Source organism: Lynx canadensis, chromosome E2 (assembly GCF_007474595.2).
Source record: "Lynx canadensis isolate LIC74 chromosome E2, mLynCan4.pri.v2, whole genome shotgun sequence".
In the NCBI taxonomy this organism is placed as follows: Eukaryota; Metazoa; Chordata; class Mammalia; order Carnivora; family Felidae; genus Lynx; species Lynx canadensis.
The window spans coordinates 55044075-55066098 of NC_044317.1; the positions used below are offsets into that span (position 1 = coordinate 55044075).

The window sequence follows — 22024 nt, forward strand, 5'->3', positions numbered from 1 at the left end:
TGAAAAATTCTCACACTTAGGTGTGGTATGGAGTACCATACTCAGAACAGGATAATTTATACAATCTCAGAATAGATACAAACATACGTTTGGCAACATCTGCAGCACATAAATCTCATGTTCCTTTAAAACATTTAGTTCTTCTCCAGTGTATCACTTGATTTACATATTTCAAGAGCATTCCATGGTGATCACATCTAATGACACAAGTGTAAGATTCCTTGATTTCAGGGAAAAAAGTTACTGTATTTGGACCATGATAACTAAAGACAATTACTTCTCTGAGAACATGCTTCTCTACATTTATTTAATGGCTAGGTAGGAATTTACTGTAGTATGAATTCTCTGAAATGTAATGTTTTTGTGGTAGACAAAATGATCTCCCAAACACATTCATGTCCTAATCCCCAGAACCTGTAAATACGTTACGCTACAGGGCACAGGGCATTTGAAGTAAAAGACGCAATTGGGTATTTTAGGGCCATGTGACTCATTTCTGGAGTTTCACGGGCTCACAGTCAAGAGAGGAATTGTGCCTCAGGACGATCTATACGCAGAGCTTCACCCAATGCTTGATTTAGAGCTTTTGAGCTGATAAGATTTAGGTGGGATTTTTGGACTTTGAGTTGGTGCTGTTAATAGTTTGTGACATTTGGAGGTGCTGGGATAGAGCGAATGTATTTTCCATGTGGTATGGACACAAATCACTGGGTGCCAGATGGTGGTCTGCAATAGGCAGGATAATGGCCCCCCAAAGATATCCACATCTTAATCTCCAGGACCTGTGAATATGTCAGAGAATAAGGCAAGGGAGAATCAAGGTAGTTAGGTGGAGTCAAGGTTGCTAATTAGCTGATTTTAAATAGGAAGGTTATCCTGGATTATCTGGGTGGGCCCAATGTAGTCACATAGGTCCTTAAATGTGGGAGAGGGAGGCAGGAGGCAGTGCCAGAATGATGGAGGAGTTGACTGGCCATTGCTGGCTTTGAGGTGGAAGGGACCTGCAAGCCACAGATTTGGGCAGCTTCTAGAAACTGGAAGGACAAAGAGAACAGGTTCTCCCTGGAGCCTCCAGAAAGAAATGCAGTCCTGCCAACCCCTTGCTCTGAGCCCAGTGAGATGCATTTCAGACTTCAGACGTCCAGAACTATAAGATAATACATCTCTGTTATTTTAAGCCAACAAATTTATGGTAATTTGTTACAGCAGCGATAAGAAACTAATACACTTGTATCTCCACATTCATCATATTCATAGGTTTTTGCTACATAACGCAATTCCTGGTGCCCAAGATTTCATTTATTAGAGAAGTCTTTCCCAGATTCATTCCCAAGGTATAAAATTGTGACACATTAGTTAGTTTGGTGATAGAATTTCCATCTTTTATTGCATTCAGGGGTCTCTCTTTCCTATGAGTTCTTCCACATTTTACTAAAAATGCTGTCTGTATTCAGTGTCTCTAATATCTTTCTATACTTCTCTGGCATGTGATTAGGTACAACTTATCATTGAAAACATCATCACATTCTTTCCTCATGTTCTGGTCCTGTGGGAATTCTTTGATAGCAATGGAGATAATCATCTCCAGGAAACGGGTTCCCCACAATAGCTGCATTTCTGTGGACTGGGCTTTCATGGATATTTAGTAAGTCTGAATTCTCACAGACGTAGCCTCCACCACCGCTGCCTCCATAGCATTTCTGCCCAAAATGAGCTCTCACATAGAATGTGTGGAGGATTCTTGCTAAAGGCTTTTCTAGTATCAGATAGATCCTGGTACCAGAGGATTTTCTTTCTTACACAATGTCTGTAACATATAAAACATAATTTATTACAGAAGGTGTGGTCACATTCACTGCATTTGCAAGACATATTCCCTGTGCAAATTCCAGATTACTTACTGAGGCCTGACTTCTTAGAAAAGGCTGTTCCACAAACACTACATTTCTACCCCCAAGGAGCTCACTGAGGTTTAACAAGGGCTGAGTTCCCGAAGAAGGTATTTCCACAGGCACCGTGTTCATCTGGTTTTGCTCCTGGGCAAGTTTACTCACGTATAAAGAGCTATGACTCCCTGAGGAAGGTTTCTCCACTTTCAGTGAATTTATAGTTTTCTCTCTTGCATGAGTTTTCTTATGTTTCATGAGGACTGACATGTGGGCAAAGGCTTTGCCACATTCACTGCATGCATACGGCCTCTCTCCAGTATGAGTTCGCTGATGCTGAATGAGCTTTGACTTGCTCCTGAAGGCTTTTTCGCACTCACTGCATTCATAAGGTTTCTCTCCTGTATGAATTCTCTGATGCTTGGTCAGGTCTGACTTAAAAAAGAAAGTTCTTCCACATTCACTGCACTCGTAAGGCTTCTCTCCTGTGTGAAGTCTCTGATGTGCAATGAGGTATGCCTTCTGGGAAAAGGCCTTCCCACACACGCTGCATCCATAGAGTTTCTCTCCAGTGTGAGATCGCTGGTGTCTATTGAGCCGGCACTTCCTGCTGAAGGCTTTTCCACATTCACTGCATCCATAGGGTTTCTCTCCTGTGTGAGTTCTCTGATGTACCATAAGCTGTGACTTCCTAGAGAACGCTTTTCCACATTCATTACATTCATGGGGCTTCTCTCCAGTATGAATTCTCTGGTGTTCAGTGAGCTGAATCTTCCTCATGAATGTCTTCCCACATTCACTGCATCCATGGGGCTTTTCTCCTCTTTCAGTTCTCTGATGTCTAATGAGTTGTGCCTTCCTGGAGAAGACCTTACCGCACTCACTGCATTCATGTGGTTTCTCTTCTGCGTAAGTTTTTTGATGTTCACCGAGCTGTGATTTAGTGCATTTAATTCCAGTAAGAGTTGTATCCTGTTGGATGTAGACAGAGGATTTCCCATATCCACTAAACTCATCAGGATCTTCTCCTGCGTATCTTCTATTCTGGAGAACAAAACCTAAATGTGATTTTAAACCTTTACAATGTGAACCAAATTTATTGTGTCTTTGTGTTAAAGGAACAAGACTTTTGCATAAATTGAAATTATTTCCAAGTGCATAATTTTGCTGACATCTTTCCAAAGTTTTAATCTCGTTTTGGTTTTCTGGGTGCCACTGCATATGGTCAATCTCCCATATTTCTTCTAGGAAAAAGAACAATGAAAACATCCATGATAATTTTAGGGGGAAAAGAAGGTTAAAAAAAAAAAAAGCCATGGTTTGGGCTAGCTCTAAGATCGAAGTCTAAGAGAAATGTACCCTGTGCTCTGTGAGAAAAAGACAACACTATAAAACAGCAAAAGGAAAAACACGTACTTTAGAAACAACAATGGATAGTCTACAATGAATAAATATAACTTAGGCTTCTCTCCAAATAGGACCTTGCAAAATGGAGACAAGTAAAAACAGAACCACACTGTGACTGGAACAGAACAAAAGAAGATGGAGGGGATGGATCCTTTCATCCAACAAACACTGAGTGCGCTGGTGTTTGGGAATACATTAGAATATGATATTAGAATATTACCATACTATGTTTGAATATTAGAATTACAATATATCGGTCACACTAAGGTAACTTATATATTCTGTCTCTGTGGAGCTGTCATTCTAGTAGCGAGACAGAGAAAAAGATGGGGGGAAGGGAGGATCAACAAGTAACCAAAGAAATAAAAAAATTACAGAACGTGCAAAACAGTGTGTATGAAGAAGGTGACAGAGTAGTAGTAGGTTAGTCTTAGATAAAATAATCATCCATGAGACAAGGAAGTTAAGGTGACATCACAGGGTAAGAATGAGCGGTGTTATACAGATAACTCAATGAATAACATTCCAAAAAGGAACAACCAATGCAAAAACTCAGAAGCAGAAAAACTTAGGCATGATCAAGAAACATAAGAGAGGCTGGTGCACCTCGACTATGTCCTTGGCTTGAGTGAAGTAGAAACAGGTAAGTTTGGAAAGGGAGGCAGAACTGAGACCATATAGATGATGTAGGGAGACTTTGTTAGAAACTGGATTTTCTATTGGGGTGCCTGGGTGGTGGCTCATTTGGTTAAGCATCCAACTCTTGATTTTGGCTCAGGTCGTGATCTCAAGGTTCATGGGTTCAAGACCCCGCATTGGGCTCTGCACTCGACAACACGCAGCCCGCCTGGAATTCTATCTCCCCCTCTCTCTGCCCCTCCCCTGCTTGCATGCACATGTGTGCTCTCTCTCTCTCACACAATAAATAAACGTTAAAAAAAAAAGTTAAAAAAAACTGGACTTTATGATAAGAGCGATGGCCAGAAGCCACCAAACATTTTCTGGCAGGAATACAACCCATTCTGAATTGGTATTTCCAAATGCCACATGGCTGTTGCATGAAGAATGAACTGGAGAGGTGAAAATATTGAAAGAATACACAAGAATCTACAGCAGAGTTCAGGCAAGAGGTAACAGCACCTTCTGGGGAACCTGGATGGTTCAGTAGGTTAAGCGTCCAACTCGATATTGGCTCAGGTCGTGATCTTACGGTTGTGAGACTGAGTCCTGTGCCGGGATCTGTGCTGAGTGTGGAGCCTGCTTGGGATTCTTTCTCTCCCTGACTCTCTCTGCCTCTCCCCCGCTCAAAAGAGGTAACAAACAGCAGCTTCACTGTGGCTGACTACAATGGAGTTAGAGAAATGTACAAAAACAAGGACATAGTACAGAGAAGGGAAAGAGTGACAGGAGGAAAAGAGAAGGCTCAGTCAAGAATGAGTGCTAGAAGAAGAAAAGGGAATCATTGAGGATAGCTCCTCGATACGTGGCTTAAGCATTTGTGTAGGGTGCTGGTGCCATTTAATACGATGAGGAAAATCAGGGCGTTAGGTTTGGTGTGTGTGGGGAATCAAGCGTTCCGTTTTGAGGAATGCATCAGGTCTGAGATAAACATTCAAGAACAAATATGAAGTATCTGCTTAGATCTAGGAGTGTGGAGAAAGTTCCAGACTTCAGATAACAATTTTAAGTTGAGTATATAAACAGTACTTAAACATTTGGACTACACAGAACCAGATGAGGTAATGGACAGAGAAAGGGGAAGGCCCTGGACAAGAATTTCATGGATTCCAAGTCATAAGAGTTTTGGGAGAGTGATATGCAAAGAGAATATGAAAATCCCATCCAGAAACATCAAACAAATGCTGACCAAACATATAAACAATGGAGGTTTTCATAAGAAAGGGCTGAAATTGGAAAATCAGAATGCAGGATCTACGGAATCTTATCCCAAGATTATTGAGGCAAAATAGTCAATAATCCCTTGTTACTAAACCTTTCCCCTCTCATTCCACCTGCACATCAAAACTAAACTTTTATAATAACACCAATTACCTATTTAGAGTAGTACAGTAGCCAATACTTCAACTTTCTATGTAAAAACGATACAACCTCCCTCAGTCCAATATATCCAGACACGTATATGTCCACCTGGAATTTAAAAATAGGTCCTTGGGCCATCCGCCCTTGCCCCAGAGAAGAGTATAGCTGTCCTAACTGGTGGAAACATCAGCTTCTCCTCAGTTTCATCATACTGCAACTGTGTACTGTGCTATTCAATAAAATCTTCTGCAACAATGGGAATGTTTTATATCTGTGTTTTCTAATATGGTACCCACTAGCTGTGTGTGGCTATTGGGCACCTGAATGTGGGTGGCCAGAGTGACAGGAGAACTGAATTTGTAACTTTACGTAATGTTAAATAAATTTAAGTAGCCACATGTGACCAGTGGCCAACACAATGGACGGCACAGTATAGACCATCACATCCGTATATACCGTAATATCCATATTTGCCATTATAATCTACTTGATAGACTCATCTCCCAATTTTTTCCCTTCAACTAATGCTACATTCTTCCTTAATCTCTGTTCCTATCTCCTCTCTGGCACCAGTTAAGAGATTCTGAAGAATCATCCTCTATCCAGGAACAAAACATTGACCTGCCTTATCTTCCACTTATTCTAGAGCTCCAAGCTCTAACTTCTTATTGTTCCAATGCTACTACCCAGCTATCTATCAAGCAAGACTCTCTAGAAATAGCAAAAAAAAGCTCAGACAGAACCAAAGTCACACTTTCTAAGCCAATTATTAACATAAAATCCACAGTAATCAGCCATTTCCTTTCACATAGTCTCATCTCTCAATTGCCTTCCTCATTTCCATCTCCAAAATCTTTTTACTGACCCACAGGCCTTCCATCATCATTTTTATTTGAAACTCTAACATCTTTCTTGCAGAAATTATTTTATCATGCTTCCAAAAAGTACTTCATTCTTTCTGTAACATATTATCAAAGCTCAATTTTCTCTAACTTTACAAAAACAGTCCTTTCTATGTCTCATAATCAAATGCTAACAATTTTAGTATTTCAGGCATCTCTGTCAACCCTTCGCAACTGAGGACTTTGGACACTTGGAAGGTATTTCTGTCCTTCATTACATTTGAACCTTTTGGAGCTGTATTTGGGTAGCAGTTCTACTACAGGGATCAAAGCACAGCTGGCCTAGCGAGCATTTCCAACCTCATTTGCTCAGGACCCTCCCCATACCTAGTAGATCAGAAGATAAATCTTAAGAGACAAAGTCTGTGGTTTGAAAAACTTCCCACACAGTTTACACAGATCCCTGATTTAAAAACAAAACAAACAAAAAACCGAAGCAAGACCTGTTTTCAAGATGTGATGAACAGATGCACGTGAATGATTATGCAATTTGTACGCAGTAAGGAAGAATGAGATAGAGACCCTTTCTCTGTATGGAAAAGGAAGCCTCATCCTAACCAGCGAAGCAATACAATAACACCTGTCGATCATGACTGAGTCAGTGCAGTTTAGACAGAGTACAGAGACATTAGGGAAGATGGAGTTCCAAGTGTGCACTGGAACTTTGGGGAGATAAAAAGAAGGCAGTATCTGGACGTGAAAATGCAACACAATCAAATGCATAGATGCCAGCCGTTAGTTCACTGGACATTGTGGTATCTGTGGCATTCAATAAACTATATCACTTCTGTCTCCCCGGAATAAGTTTGTGGCTTGTTTCTGGGACATCTTCTGACTCTCCTCCTCCCAGAGCCCTGATACTTCTCACTCTACCTGGCTGGGTTCTTATCTTCTCAACTTCTAAATATATGTGGGCCCTTTTTTTTTTTTTTTTAAACCAATTCTCACTTTCATGTTTTCTCATTAAGTTTCACAGCTTTAATGCCCCCTGCCCACAAAGGAATGCAACCGTACCATTAAAAGGGACTAACTGGGGATGCCTAGGTGGCTCAGTCGGTTAAGTGTCTGACTCCTGATTTTGTCTCAGGTCATGATCTCACAGTCATGAGATCAAGCCACATGTCAGGCTCTGTGCTGGGTGTGGAGCCTGCTTACGATTCTCTCTCACCCTCTCCTTCTGCCCCCCTTTCCCCTTCATACTCTCTCTCTCAAAAGAAAAGAAAAAAAAGGGACAAACCAAAAACTGGAAACAGCCAGTGTGGGGGTGAGTGTAGCAACTCAGCAATCCAAGTCTAAATGATCACAGCCTACTCTGAGGTGGGAATTGAGCATGTGCATGCAATTTCCAAAGGCCTTTCCAAAACAACAAAAAGAGCTTTTTTAAAGATTGTATTTTTAAGTAATCTCTACACTCAATGCGGGGCTTGAACTCACAACCCCGAGATCAAGAGTCGCATGCTCCACTGACTGAGCCAGCCAGGCACCCCAAAACAACAAATTTAATACAAACAGCAAAGACCTTCCAAAAAGTAATAGAGAAATACGGAAAACTCAAGGCAAAACTCACCGGTGACCAGGCACCAGTGTGAACAGCAGTACAGCAGAAACTAAGTAAAATGCACTAGGAATGAAAGGATTCACCAGGAGGAAAAATGATCTCAGGTTCCGGCACTGAAGCAGAAGGAAAAAGGATTTCACAGGATAATTATCCTGGGTGCAGGCAAAATAGAGAATTAGAGGTCAGATCAGACTACAGAAGGGCAGGTGTCCACTTGGGAATAACTGTCAGACTACAGAAAGCTTAGCTCGTCAGTATATATGAATACGCTCTATGATGGCGAAGACATCATCTGGGAGAAAGGAGGACTCTGGTTTCGCATATGGGGAGTAGGACGTCAAAGGGCAGCTGCCCTGGTGGCTGGCAACGTACCTGCATTACAGTGCAGATTAGTCGTTAGCAGAAGAGGTCAATTTGGGACTCTCCCAACCTGGGACTCTCTCAGAACAGGAGCTTAGGCCTTGACAATGAATGAAACTTTTAATATGAGAATCAAGCAGAAGATTTAAAAAAAACAACAGAACCTGCAAGTTGGGGAAGCAGAGGGTGAAGAAATAGATAGAGGTAGCCTGAGAGACAAGGTACGTGTGGTTTCAGATGACCTCAGGGGACCTGAGTTGTCAGGGACGGATACCAGCCCTTTCAAAAGGGGCAGGGATGTGCAGAAGATGAGAGCTGGGCCAAGTGCAAAGCCATCTGTTTGAGAGCAAGCAGCCGGAGAAGAGGAAGTGGGAACACTGCAGAAAAAGAAAGGGAGGGGTGCCTGGGGGGCTCAGTCAATTAAGCATCTGACTCTTGATTTCGGCTCAGGTCATGATCTCATAGTTCATGAGTTCGAGCCCTGAATCGGGCCCCTCACTGACAGTGCAGAGCCTGCTTGATATTCTCTCTTTCCCTCTCCCTCTGTCCCTCCCCCACTCCTGGGCGACCTCTATAAATAAATAAATATAAATAAATAAATAATGAAGAAGGTGTGCACAGCTGAGGCAGGAGAGAACCAGGTAAGAATATGGATCCAAGGTGGGACAGACTGTAATCAGATCTAGAAATGAGAAAAAAAACAAAAAAACGGGGTGGGGGGGAAACCTCATCCTTTAATAGCTGACAAAGAACAGCCCTAATAAAGAACAAAGATACAGAAAGGAGTTGATTATATTTGTGTCACCAACTGGTATAAGACAAGCTCTCAACACAACAAAGTGTTAACCTTTCCCTGACCGACTGGAATTCTAGTTTTCTTGGTTTTCCTTTCAGTCACTCACCTGGACAGGGTGGCCTCGGAGCTGCTCCCTCTACTGCCCACAGTGGCCCTCCATGCTCCAACTGGAAGAGTGAATCTGGTTCGCTGGCTTGGTATCCTGTAAAATGGGAAATCACTGAAGACTTGGCACCAAGTATTTTAGCTTGGGCACCTACAAAAACCAGAGAAAGTTTATGCATCATTTGTACTTCAGTAAAGTAAAATCTTTTTCCTGGGGGAAGGGAGAGCGTATACACTCTATGGCCAAACGGGAAAATAAAAGTCTATACCCTACAACATGTTAGTGCCAACCAGGAGCTATTTCAGAGACACTATGGGTTCTACTCAATGAGAAATGAAAGACAACTGACTGTGATGCTGTCCTCACCCACTGACACCAGGTTCCTGTAGTTCTCCAGCATCACGTCCCGGTACAGGTCCTTCTGGGCGGGGACCAGGAGCCGCCACTCCTCCCGGGAGAAGCTCACGGCCACGTCCTCAAATGATAACGGTGCCTGTAACAACAAATGCCAATGCACTCTAAGGCAGAACAGATGATGCAGAAAAGTGGGACAGGAACACGTTCTGATTGACTTCCTGTGATAAATTATGTGCACGGTTACTATTTCACATACCACAGGACCCTGTGTCTTAGTCTCAGGCTGCTATAACAAAATAACACAGACTGGGTAGCTTATAAAAACAGAAATTTATTTCTCACAGTTGGGGAAGGTAGGAGGTCCCAGATCAAGGAGCCAGCATGGTTGTATTCTGTTGAGGGCCCACCTGCTGGTCCAAAGGCCCCCACCGCCTAACACCATCATCCCTGGGGGGCAAGATTTCAACATATAAGTTTTGTGGGAACACAAACATTCAGACAACAGCACCATGGAATTCTACTAATTCGTTCTTTGTAGGCTAAAAGAGTATCAAAATAATATTCGAAAAAAAATATTTTCAGAGACAAAACAATGTGCAGAAGGAAATTGTTCATTCTTTGTTTATAAGTGAAAAACTATCCATCATCTAAACACCCATCAAAAGCAGGCAAGAATGTATTACAGCACCTCCATGCTGTAATATACCATGCAAATGTTAAAATCAATTTGGTAGATATAAACATTGGTATCAATGATCTTCAAGGCATTCTCTTACATGAAAAAAAAAAAAAAATCAAGTCCCCAACTAGTATATATGTATTCCAGACATATCTTTATAGATTAAAGACCAAAAATCTTTATAGATTTAAGATTTTTTTTTGATTTATTTATTTTTGAGAGAGACAGAAAAAGACTGCGAGTGGGAGAGGGGTAGACAGAGAGGGAAAAGATCTGAAGTGGGCTCTGAGCTGACAGCAGCAGGCCGGATGCAGGGCTCAAACTCACAAACCATGAAATCGTGACCTGAGCTGAGTCGGATGCTTAACTGACTGAACCACCCAGGCGCCCCTAAAAAATCTTAACATATACACATACGTATGCATATAGAAATGTGTATAAATATATTCTACCACATGTCAATTATACAGAGATTAGTCAGAGACCCAAACTATTAACATCTGTTACTCCTTGGTTTGGGGGTTGGGCAGGAAAAGGTAAAAGGGGATATTCTCTTTTAGTGTAAATACTTCTTTTTGCTTGACTTTTTCACATTTAAATATAGCCATGCACCATTAAGTATTTAAAAATACAAAGGCCAGGGGCACCTGGGTGGCTCAGTCAGTTAAGCATCTGACTTTGGCTCAGGTCATGATCTCACAGTTCATGAGTTCGAGCCCCGCGTCGGGCTCTTTGCTGACACCTCAGAGCCTGGAGCCTGCTTCAGATTCTAAGTCTCCCTCTCTCTCTCAGCTCCTCCCCTACTTGTGCTCTGTCTGTCTCTCTCTCTCTCTCAAAAATAAATAAACATTAAAAAAAATTAAAATAAATAAAATAAAAATAAAAAGGCCAAACTAAGAATAGTTGACTCTGACTTCTTTTTCTGAACCTGTGGTTAAGAAGGTATAGGGGCGCCTGGGTAGCTCAGTTGCCTAAGTGTCTGATTTCGGCTCAGGTCATGATCTCACAGTCTGTGGGTTCGAGCCCTGTATCGGGCTCTGTGCTGACAGCTCAGAGCCTGGAGCCTGCTTTGGAGTCTGTGTCTCCCTAGCTCTCTGCCCCTCCCCTACTCTCTCTCTCTCTCTCTCTCTCTCTCAAAATTAAATAAACATTAAAAAATTTAAAAAGTTAAAAAAGAAGGTATAAAGGAGAGGCCGTGCTGTCAGCACAAAGCCCGCTTTGGATCCTGTCTCCCCTTCTCTCTCTGCTCCTCTCACACATAACATGCGTGCAGGTGCATCCTCTCTCTCTTTTTCTCCCCCTAGAAAACAAACAAACAAACAAAAAGGTGTACAGGGAGCATTGTCACTATCTGTATTCCAAGCTGTTATGAAAGAATGGAACTTTTAGCTGTCTTCTGCCAAATGGCAGAATTCTTCATGGAGAATGGCTCAAAGGTCAAGCAGCCCATTCATTCTATTAAATAATCCAGGCTTTATTCCTGGGTAAAGTGTGGACTGCTGGAAGGTTCTATTGTCAAGGTGCGCTGCTTTTGAAGAATTCTGTCCAATCCAGTTCTGCTCCGGCATTACCCCCTGAGCTTACTCTGAGGAACACGATGAGAAAAAGCCAAAGGAAGCATCCTATGCCTTTATTACATGGTTGATATCGAGGACACTGTCTACCACAAAATCTCTCTGGAGAGCTAGGAAAAGAAATTTCTTAGACTCTCTGAGCAATGAGATTACTTTCCCTGAAGAAATGGTTTGCTTTCTCCTCACGGACACTGCAAATCATGTAATATTTCGTGTTTTTCTTAGTACCACAGCTGCCAAGAGGAGGAGACACAAATTCAAAGCTAAGGCAGCCCACAAGGCCTTATACAGCCATTTAGCTCCCATCCTTAAGGACTTTGTATGGACCCTAGGACCTATACATATCCCTTGCTTCCTAATTTGCCCAGATTTGAAGATTATAACCCAAACTTATTTTCCAACAGATCCTGACTTTTATCAACATATACTGTCTCATTTTATCAGACTGTCTGTTAGAAGCTTCCACAAATCCACTGGGAAACAAAGGACAGAAAGGTACAACAAACCTCACCTGGGCCTTGGTCATTTTCTCCTGTTCTTAAAAAGGGCTAGAAACTCCAGGATATGCTCTGTCTTCTGTCTGCTCTGGGCCTGCCCAGAAGATACGGTCAAGGTATCTCAGGTCAGGCTGCTGCCAGAAATGATGATCTCCCAGGCCTGGAACCTCCTCCTTCTTCTAGGACCAATAATGCCTTGTTCCCCTGAACTAGAACCTGTGGATTCAAGAGCAAATTCAATGGCAAGAGGACATTCACCTGGGACCACAGCACTCTACGGCTGTGTGGATTCTAACAACAGGCCCCAACATTTCCTCTGTCTCTTTAACACCCAGGAAGCTTTTACATCATGAGGCCAGGCTCCATGGGGAGATACGGAATGGGTGAGAGGAATGCCTTTTTTTTTTTTTGGGGGGGGGGGGCAAAGTTGGACAAGAATGGATATGAAAGAAATGGGAGAAGAACACGGCTCATGGTCTTGCCTGCTGTCAATTTCTCACACAGATCAATTTTAGGAAAGATAATGTATATAAGTGGTGGCTTTGGAAACTGCCTTAAACCCACCTGTGCCTACACATCCCTAAAATTTTTGTTTATTGCACTGGAGCAATTATCCCATTTGAAGACCAAGGTACTATACAAATCATGACCATCGTCTTATTTAATCCTCAGTACTACTCTATAAGGTAAGCAGTATCTCCATTTTTTAAAAAATTTTTTTTTAACGTTTATTTATTTTTGAGACAGAGAGAGACAGAGCATGAACGGGGGAGGGGCAGAGAGAGGGAGACACAGAATCTGAAACAGGCTCCAGGCTCCGAGCTGTCAGCACAGGGCCCGACGCGGGGCTTGAACTCACCAACCGCGAGATCATGACCTGAGCCGAAGTCGGACACTTAACTGACTGAGCCACCCAGGCGCCCCAGCATTGTCTCCATTTTAAGCGCAAGTAAGCTGAGGCTTGGTCAGGTGAAGTGTGTTGTCCAGGTTAACATCCTTCCTAAGTAGCTCTCTCCTTTATGACATATCCCTTTTCCAATAGCCTCAAGATACAGTTCTCTCTCTCTCTCTCTCTCTCTCTCTCTCTCTCATGCACTTTATGAACTTTACTCCCTTGGCACATCACACTGTGGAGTGGCCATACTGTGGAGTGGCTATATGGTCACAGTTACAAAAACAGAGCCCCTGCAACTGTCTCTTGTAATATCTGTTGTGCACCCCCAGCCAGCTCCTTCCACATAATCAGGAAAGCAAATGCAGCCTCATTCTTGCCTCAGTAGCAGCAGATCAGAGATCAGTCTCCCCACGGGCTCCCCACTGGAGCCATGCTGGAAACTGGAAACCCACACCGAGGACACCAACACCATGAAGTCAATTTGAATACTGCTTTCACCCTACAAGGCAGCAACTAGGGAGTTATATAGGAATCAGTTTACAACTGAGATCTCTAGGAATGGAGATCAAGGACCCAACTGTTTCCAAGAAGCTCCTTGGCAGACTTTCCCTCACATTTAACAGATCAGAGATGCATAAAATGTTCATGCCTGGAACACAGCAATGAAACTGAGAATGGCAATGGATGTACCCTGACTGGTAGGACTAATCTGCATTTCCTGCTGAACTGAATATTAAGGTCAAGTTCCCAGATGGATAGCTGTCTAAATAAAATAGGGATTTTTTTTTTTAAGGGGCATAGATGTCAGGTTGGCAGCCAACCTCTTTATTTTATTAGCCCTTTATTTTAGTAGCCACTAAAATAAATTAATAGGTTACAGGAGAAAAGCCTAAATTGATATTTAAAAAGCAGTTCATGGGGCGCCTGGGTGGCGCAGTCGGTTAAGCGTCTGACTTCAGCCAGGTCACGATCTCGAGGTCCGTGAGTTCAAGCCCCACGTCAGGCTCTGGGCTGATGGCTCAGAGCCTGGAGCCTGTTTCCGATTCTGTGTCTCCCTCTCTCTCTGCCCCTCCCCCGTTCATGCTCTGTCTCTCTCTGTCCCAAAAATAAATAAACGTTGGAAAAAAAAAAAAAAGGCAGTTCATAAGATACAGTATTCTTTTTGTTACAAACCTAGGAATGGAGTGGCTACTTCCTTAGACTCATGGTACAATGGGAAATAGATATTTGGTATTTGTCCCAGATTCCTGGCACAGAGCTCCTAAAATCTCTGGACTCTCTGGAGAGACAAGAGTAGCTTTCATATGCCAATGATTTATTGGTGGCTGGGGGTCCCCAAATAGCCTCAGGATGGGAGTTGGTCCCCCAAAAGACCAAGGCATGATTAGAGGGTTGGAACTTTCAGCCTCACCTCTGGAACCTCTGGGAAGCAGAGAAGGGCTGGAGATTGAGCTTGGTCAGTGATTTAATCAATCAGGCCTATTTAATCCACAAAATCTCCTACATTACAGGGTTTGGAGAGCTTCTGAGTTGGTGAACACTTCGAGGTGCCAAGAGGGTGGTGTACCCCAACCGCATAGAGACACAAGCTCCTGTGCTCAGGACCCTTCTGGACACTACCCTATGTACCTCTTCACCTGGCTGTTCCTTTGTATCTCTTATAATAAACTGGTGATAGTAAGTAAAGTAGTTACTTTACTGAGTTGTGAGCTGTTCCAGCAAATTACTGAACTTGAGGAGAGGGGTGTGTAGAAACCCCTGAGGTACTGTTTAGGTCCACTGATAGAGGATTAACTGAATGAATAATTATATTCTACCTAATGGAATATTATGTGATTATTTAATATGTTAATACATATTTCCGAAAATAAAAAATGTCCACGCTATACAGCTCAATGAACAAAGCACATTTCTACTCACTATGTATATATGATACTGTATTTCTGCCAAAGTAAAGCAATACATCTATATCTGTGTGTGTGTGTGTGTGTGTGTGTGTGTGTGTTTATACACACAAAAATAAATATAACAATGTGAATAACTGTTATAGCTGGCTCTGTAGATTGGGAAAAATGGAATTCACGTCTTTCGTCTTCCCTGCAATACCACAGGATTTTTTTTTAATTAAATATTTTTAAATAAAAAAAAAATCTCCATTTGAAATAAAACTAAAGATGTTGCAAGTCATTGTAAATCGACAGCCATAGGCTTTGAGAAGGAATGAAGGGAGGACAGAAGAAAACAAGTACCCTGGCCCATAAGATACCCTAGCTTCAGGATTTGGCTGAGTGCTTCATCATTCTATAGTTTAACTTGTTCTTCCCCACCTCCCCTAAACTTTTCTTATAAACTGGGTAGTTGGACTTATGAGGTCTGATGACTCTTTTGGCAAGAATCTTTCATTAATGGTGCCATATACTTAATGCAACATGTTGACACATAAGAGGAGGAAAAAAGGAAACAGAAGAGGGGCTGTTAAAGAATAACAGAGACCGAAGGGGTATAAGAAGGAAATGTAATGCACATTATTTGGGTCATAACTCAAACAATCCAATGTTAAGGGCAAAATTGCCAATATCAGAAAAAATTTGAATATGAACATGCACTGGGTCTTGGATCAAATGAAAGAATTATTCATTTTGATACATTTGAAAATGGCCTACTGGTTATGAATTTTTTAAATGACCTTACCAGTTAGAGATGCACAAGAGAATATTTACAAGTTTAAGGACAACAGGCCTTGGATGTGCTATGACATTCTCCAGAGAAAAACCAGAAGTGGCAGAGGCATGATGAACCTGACTGGCCATGAGTTGATAATTGTGGAAGCTTAGTGATGGGCATGAATTGTACTGTTCTCTCTACTCTGAATCTCCATGAAAAAAAGTTAAAAAGAAAAAAGTCATCAGGGCCTGATGACTTCTACCTAAAGTTTACAGTACAGATGATTCTGGTATTATATAAACTCTCACAGATCACAGTAAAGTAGGAGAAGTTTCTGTACTAATTGTATGAAGCCAGCACTTTAAAATACTAATCACTACGGGGCGCCTGGGTGGCTCAGTTGGTTGAGCATCTGACTTCAGCTTGGGTCATGATCTCGTGGTTCATGGGTTTGGGCCCCATGTCGGGCTCTGTGCTGACAGCTCGGAGCCTGGAGCCTGCTTCGGATTCTGTGTCTTCCCTGCTCACTCTATGTCTCTCTCTCTCTTTCTTTCTCCCTCTCTCTCTCTCTCAAAGATAAATAAATATTAGGGGTGCCTGGGTGGCTCAGTCAGTTAAGCGTCCGACCTCGGCTCAGGTCATGAACTCGGGGTTTGTGAGTTTGAGCCCCGCATCAGGGTCTGTGCTGACAGCTCGGAGCCTGGAGCCTGGTCCGGATTCTGTGTCTCCCTCTCTCTCTGCCCCTCCCCTGCTCATGCTCTGTCTCTCTCTGTCTCTCAAAAATAAATAATGTTAAAAATTTTTTTTTATAAATAAATATTCAAGTAAATAAATAAAATACTAATCATTAGATTTTTTTAGAAAAAGAGAGAACTACATAGATGCTTGCTTATACATTGATTTTCATTCTTCCTTCTTTTTAAAAAATGTTTATTTTAAGACAGAGCACAAGCATGAGTAGGGCAGGGACAGAGAGGGAGAGAGAAAGAATCCCAAACAGGCTTGGTGCTAAGAGTGCAGAGACTGATGTGGGACTTGAACTCACGAACTGTGAGATCACGGCCTAAGCCAAAATCAAGGGTAGGATGTTAACCGAATGAGCCACCCAGGCGCCCCAAAATGGAGATTTTTCTAGATATCATTTTGGTATTGCTTTCTAAGCTTAATTACACTGTAGTAGAGAAAATCTTCCAAATGATTTCAAACCTTTGAAATTTGTTTAGACTGGCTTTATGGCCTACCACATGCAAACTTTTTATAAATGTTCTATGTGCATCTAGGAAAATTGTTGGGTGGAGTGTTTCACATCAATCAAGTTTGTTAATCATGTTATTCTTGTTAATCATGTTATTCTAACGGTTCAGGGTTAGCACTATCGTAGGCTGGTGACCTGTTTTTGTAAATAATGTTTTTCCAGACCTCGGCCATACCCATTTGTTTATGTATTTTCTATGGCTACTTTCATCTTACAACGGCAGAGCTAAGCAGGTGCAGACAGACCATCTGGCCCACAGAGCCTAAAATATTTACTCTCGCTGCCCTTTACAGAAAGTTTGCAGACCACTGTTAAAATATAGCCTTCTAGCCTTTTCTCTCCTTGTTCTATGTTACTGAGAGAAGTGTGCTGAGAACTCCCATTATCACTGGGCATTTGTCATTTCTCCTTGTATCTAGTACACCCTACATTCAGGAATTCTACTAAGTGTATACCCAGTACAGCTTTTATGCACCAAAAAGTACAAAAATGTTCATGTCGGCACTACTCATTATAGACACAAGTCAGTAACAACCTAAATGTCTGTTAATAGCAGAATGGATACATAATATAATCACACCCAAGAATACTACACAGCAATGAAAAGAAATGACCTACTGCTATATGCAACAATTCAGATGAATTTCACAACAAAATACTGAGCAAAAGAAGGCAGATACAAAAGGACAGGTAACCTATGATTCCATCTGCATAAAGTTAACAACCAGGCAAATTTAATATAATGTTTTTAGGATAAGAATACCTCTAGAGAAGAAGGGGATTAGGATGAGTTGGCACTCCTAGGTTGTTATAATAGCTTATTTTTTCATTTTTCATTTATACTTGAAAAATGCTTAAAAATTTTTTTTAATTAATTTATTTATTTCTGAGAGAGGGACAGAAAAAGCATGAGCAGGGGAGGGGCAGAGAGAGGGGGCGAGAGAGAATCCCAAGCAGGCTCCACACTGCCAGCATGGAGCCCAATGCGGGGCTCAGACTCATGAACCGTGAGATCATGACCTGAGCCAAAACCAAGAGCTGGATGCTTAACTGACTGAGCCACCCAGGTGTCCCTTGAAACATACTTTAAAATAATTTTTTAATGTTTAATTAATTTATTTTTGAGAGAGAGGGAGAGAGAAAGGAGAGAGCAAATAGAGAATCTCAAGCAGGCTCCAGGCCATCAGCACAGAGCCCAACGTGGGGCTGGAACCCACGAACCATGAGATCATGACCTGAGCTGAAATCAAAAGTCAGACACTGGGGCACCTGGGTGACTCAGTCAGTTGAGCCTCCAACTTCAGCTCAGGTCACGATCTCACAATTCGTGAGTTTGAGCCCTGCATCGGGCTCTGTGCTGACAGCTCAGAGCCTGGAGCCTGCTTCAGATTTCTGTGCCTCCCACTCTCTGCCCCTCCCCCCGCTCATGCTGTCTGTCTCTCTCTCAAAAATAAACATTAAAATTAAAAAAAAAAAAAAAGTAGGATGCTTAACCAACTGGCCCACCTAGGCGCCACTTAATTTTTTTTTAATGTTTATTTATTTGGGGGGGGGAGGGGCAGAGAGAGACGGGGACAGAGGATCTGAAGCAGGCTCAGTGCTGACAGCAGTGGGCCCCATGCAGGGCTCCAACCCACAAACTGAAAGATCATGACCTGAGCCGAAATCAAAAGTTGGACTGACTCACCCAGACGCCCCTACTGGAAAAATACTCTTAAGGAAAAGTACAGCTCAGTTTCACTTATAAATGTAGAAGCAAATATTTTTAAATTTTATTATGAAAAATTCCAAATCAAAGAAGAAGAAACAGTATAATTAAACCCCATGCACAAAAAAAGAGGAAAGAACAGTATAATCAAATTCCTCATAGGGGCGCCTGGGTGGCGCAGTCGGTTAAGCGTCCGACTTCAGTCAGGTCACGATCTCACGGTCCGTGAGTTCGAGCCCCGCATCAGGCTCTGGGCTGATGGCTCGGAGCCTGGAGCCTGTTTCCGATTCTGTGTCTCCCTCTCTCTCTGCCCCTCCCCCGTTCATGCTCTGTCTCTGTCTGTCCCAAAAAAAAAAAAAAAAAATTCCTCACATCCATTGTGTCTTCAATAGTTAGCAACGCAAACCTAATTTTGTGTATCTACACCACCATTCATCTCCCTCTACCACTGGATTATTCTAAAGCAAATCTGAGACATCTTTTTATTTCTAGATGCAAAAATACTAAGTAAAATATTAGCAAATAAAACCCAACCACATATTAAAAGAACAAATCATTATGGAGAAGTATGGTTTCTCCCAGGAATATAAGACACTGGGAAATCTAGCCATCTATAAAGCAAATATTAGAGAGAGGAAAAATGTAAATGAAAATAATTTTATAAAGTGATTCGAAGAGCTTTAATATACAGCATAGTGATTACAGTCAACACTGTACCATAGAACTGAAAGCTTTAAGATCTAAGCAAGTAGATCTTAAATGTTTTCACCACATAAAAGAAATAGTAATTACGGGGGCACCTGGGTGGCTCAGTCGGTTGAGCGTCCGACTTCGGCTCAGGTCATGATCTCACAGTTTGTGAGTTCGAGCCCCGCGTCGGGCTCTGTGCTGACAGCTCAGAGCCTGGAGCCTGCTTCAGATTCTGTGTCTCCCTCTCTCGCTGCCCCTTCCCTGCTCATACTCTGTCTCTCTCTCTCAAAAATGAATAAATGTTAAAAAAAATTTTTTTTAAAGAAATAGTAATTATGTGACATGATGCAGGTGTTAGCTAACCTAAGGTAAAATTATTTTGCAATACATAAGTATATTAAATCAACACAGTTGTACACCTTAAACTTACAGAATGTTATATGTCAATTATATCTCACTAAAGCTGGGGGGGGATCTTTGAGAATGGTGGGGGGGATCTTTGAGAAAGAGGAATAAAGCTTGATAAATCATGGCTACCATTTATTCAGACTAGACTAGGTGCCAGGCACTACACTTTGTATTTATTTTATTTATTTTATTTTTTTTTTAAAGTTTTTAATTTTTTTTTTTTAACATTTATTTATTTTTGAGACAGGAAGAGACAGCTCATGAATGGGGGAGGGTCAGAGAGAGGGAGACACAGAATCTGAAACAGGCTCCAGGCTCTGAGCTGTCAGCACAGAGCCCGACGCAGGGCTCAAACTCACGGACCGTGAGATCATGACCTGAGCCGAAGTCGGCCGCTTAACCGACTGAGCCACCCAGGCGCCCCTACACTTTGTATTTAAAGAACATCTGCTAATTTAATTTTCATAATGACGCTACGAACTAGGAATTACGATAGCTTTTTCACAAATGAAGAAACTGACTCAGACATTAACCTACCCAAGTCAGAGGCAGAAGCAGGTTCTTCTTATTCCACAGTCCATACACTTGCCACCTGACCAAAATTATTTGCAGATAACAAAAACAGTCAACTAGAAAATATAAAGGAATTGATTTATAAGCTAGTAGCAGTAACGGTAGTAGACTGAAGTGACAGAATAAGGGTACCTTTTAAAGTTTTGTTCTTGTACATTATATAAAATTAGAAGAAAGAAAGAAGAAGGAGTGGGGCCATATGGAGAAAAACCACACCATTTACCATTACAACAACAGTATAAACTATTTTAAATTTTTAAAAATGTTTTATTTATTTTTGAGAAAGAGTACAAGCCTGGGAGGGGCAGAAAGAGAGGGATACACAGAATCGGAAACGAGCTCCAGACTCTGAGCTTTCAGCACAGAACCTGATGCGAGGCTGGAACTCGAGAACTGTGAGATCATGACCTCAGCCAAAGTCAGATGCTTAACCAACTGAGCCACCCAGGCAACCCAACAGTATAAACTATTTAGGAATAAACATAACCAGATATGTCTAACACACATGTGGAAAAATTACCGCCACAGCTGGTGAAATCCTTTTTAAACACTTGGGTTAAAGGAAATCCATCAAATGTTCCAGAAAGTGGTGGACCTAACCCTCATCAGTTCCACCCAAATTAAAGCACCCACTTGATGGAACATAACTGCACTAATTAAAAAAAAGAAAGATGAAAACTTCCAGAGTTAATAATATGAAAATAGCTGATAAAATTATGTCACTACCTACACAAAACTGATCCCAACACTAAAAGCGAAATACACTATTTTAACAAGAGTTATTTTCTGGAGTATGTAGGAGTTTGGGCATGTCATTACATGGGCAGGAAATAAAACTGAAAACATGCACTTTCAATAAGAACATACAGTAAACATGGACGCAAGTGGCCAGAAACCCCATCTTTGAAAGGAAGGATGTGAAAAGCATCAACAACGGAACTCCCCAAAGGCGGTCACCGACACGGACACGACTCCCGCTTTCCCCGACCACAGACACCCCACAGCGCTGCTCTCTCCAAGTGCACGTCCCAACACGGAACCCCCACGTGACCCTCCGACACAGAACACCCCAGCGGGAATTCCCACTAGCTTCCCCCAACACCGACCCCCCACGAGCTCCGGGGTTTGAAAAACAAAAAACAAAAAACCAACGAGCTCTCCCTGGTCCCGAAACACTCCCAGAACCGACACTGACCTGGCGATGGCCTCGCTCTTCACCACTGGAGAAAACCACGGTACCACGTCTCTAAACACTTTGCCTCTGTGTCCACAGACCACCCCCGAGTCCCACCTCAGCCTCTCCCAGACGCTCACGGAAAGGATGGTGACCGGTAAGGGTCAGCGCGCGTCGTTCCAGAGACGCGAATTCTGGCGCTAGGTTCGGCCTCTGTGACGTCATATTGCAGCGCCCGCTCCAGGCTACCTGAAGGGAGCCGCCGGTTCTCCACCTATTGCCCTACGGCGGGGGTCATCTCTTTTTCTGTTTTTCGCGGGAAGGCCCAAGACGGTGAGAAGCTATTGAAAACGCTTTATTTCACTTCATTTCCAGGCCACTTGACCCCCTGGGCCCCGAATTTACAACTTCCACCAGGGGCAGTGCATAAACTGCTTAGCTTCTCAGCAACTCGGGCCTGCCCAGAATTCTTCTCAGGACGGGCGAGAAGGTGGC

At 42.3% G+C, this 22024-nt stretch overlaps 1 protein-coding gene across 1 annotated transcript in view; it reads right to left on the bottom strand.

Moving 5' to 3' along the window:
• Nucleotides 1-277: 277 nt before the first annotated feature.
• LOC115503226 (zinc finger protein 613-like) overlaps nucleotides 278-22024 on the bottom strand; it is a 45661-nt gene continuing 23914 nt past the window's right edge. The window contains 5 exon segments of the mRNA XM_030299309.2: nucleotides 278-3130; nucleotides 9056-9151; nucleotides 9422-9548; nucleotides 12177-12205; nucleotides 12208-12256. Of these exon segments, the coding sequence (XP_030155169.2) occupies nucleotides 1797-3130; nucleotides 9056-9151; nucleotides 9422-9548; nucleotides 12177-12205; nucleotides 12208-12256 (1635 nt within the window). The 3' untranslated portion in view covers nucleotides 278-1796.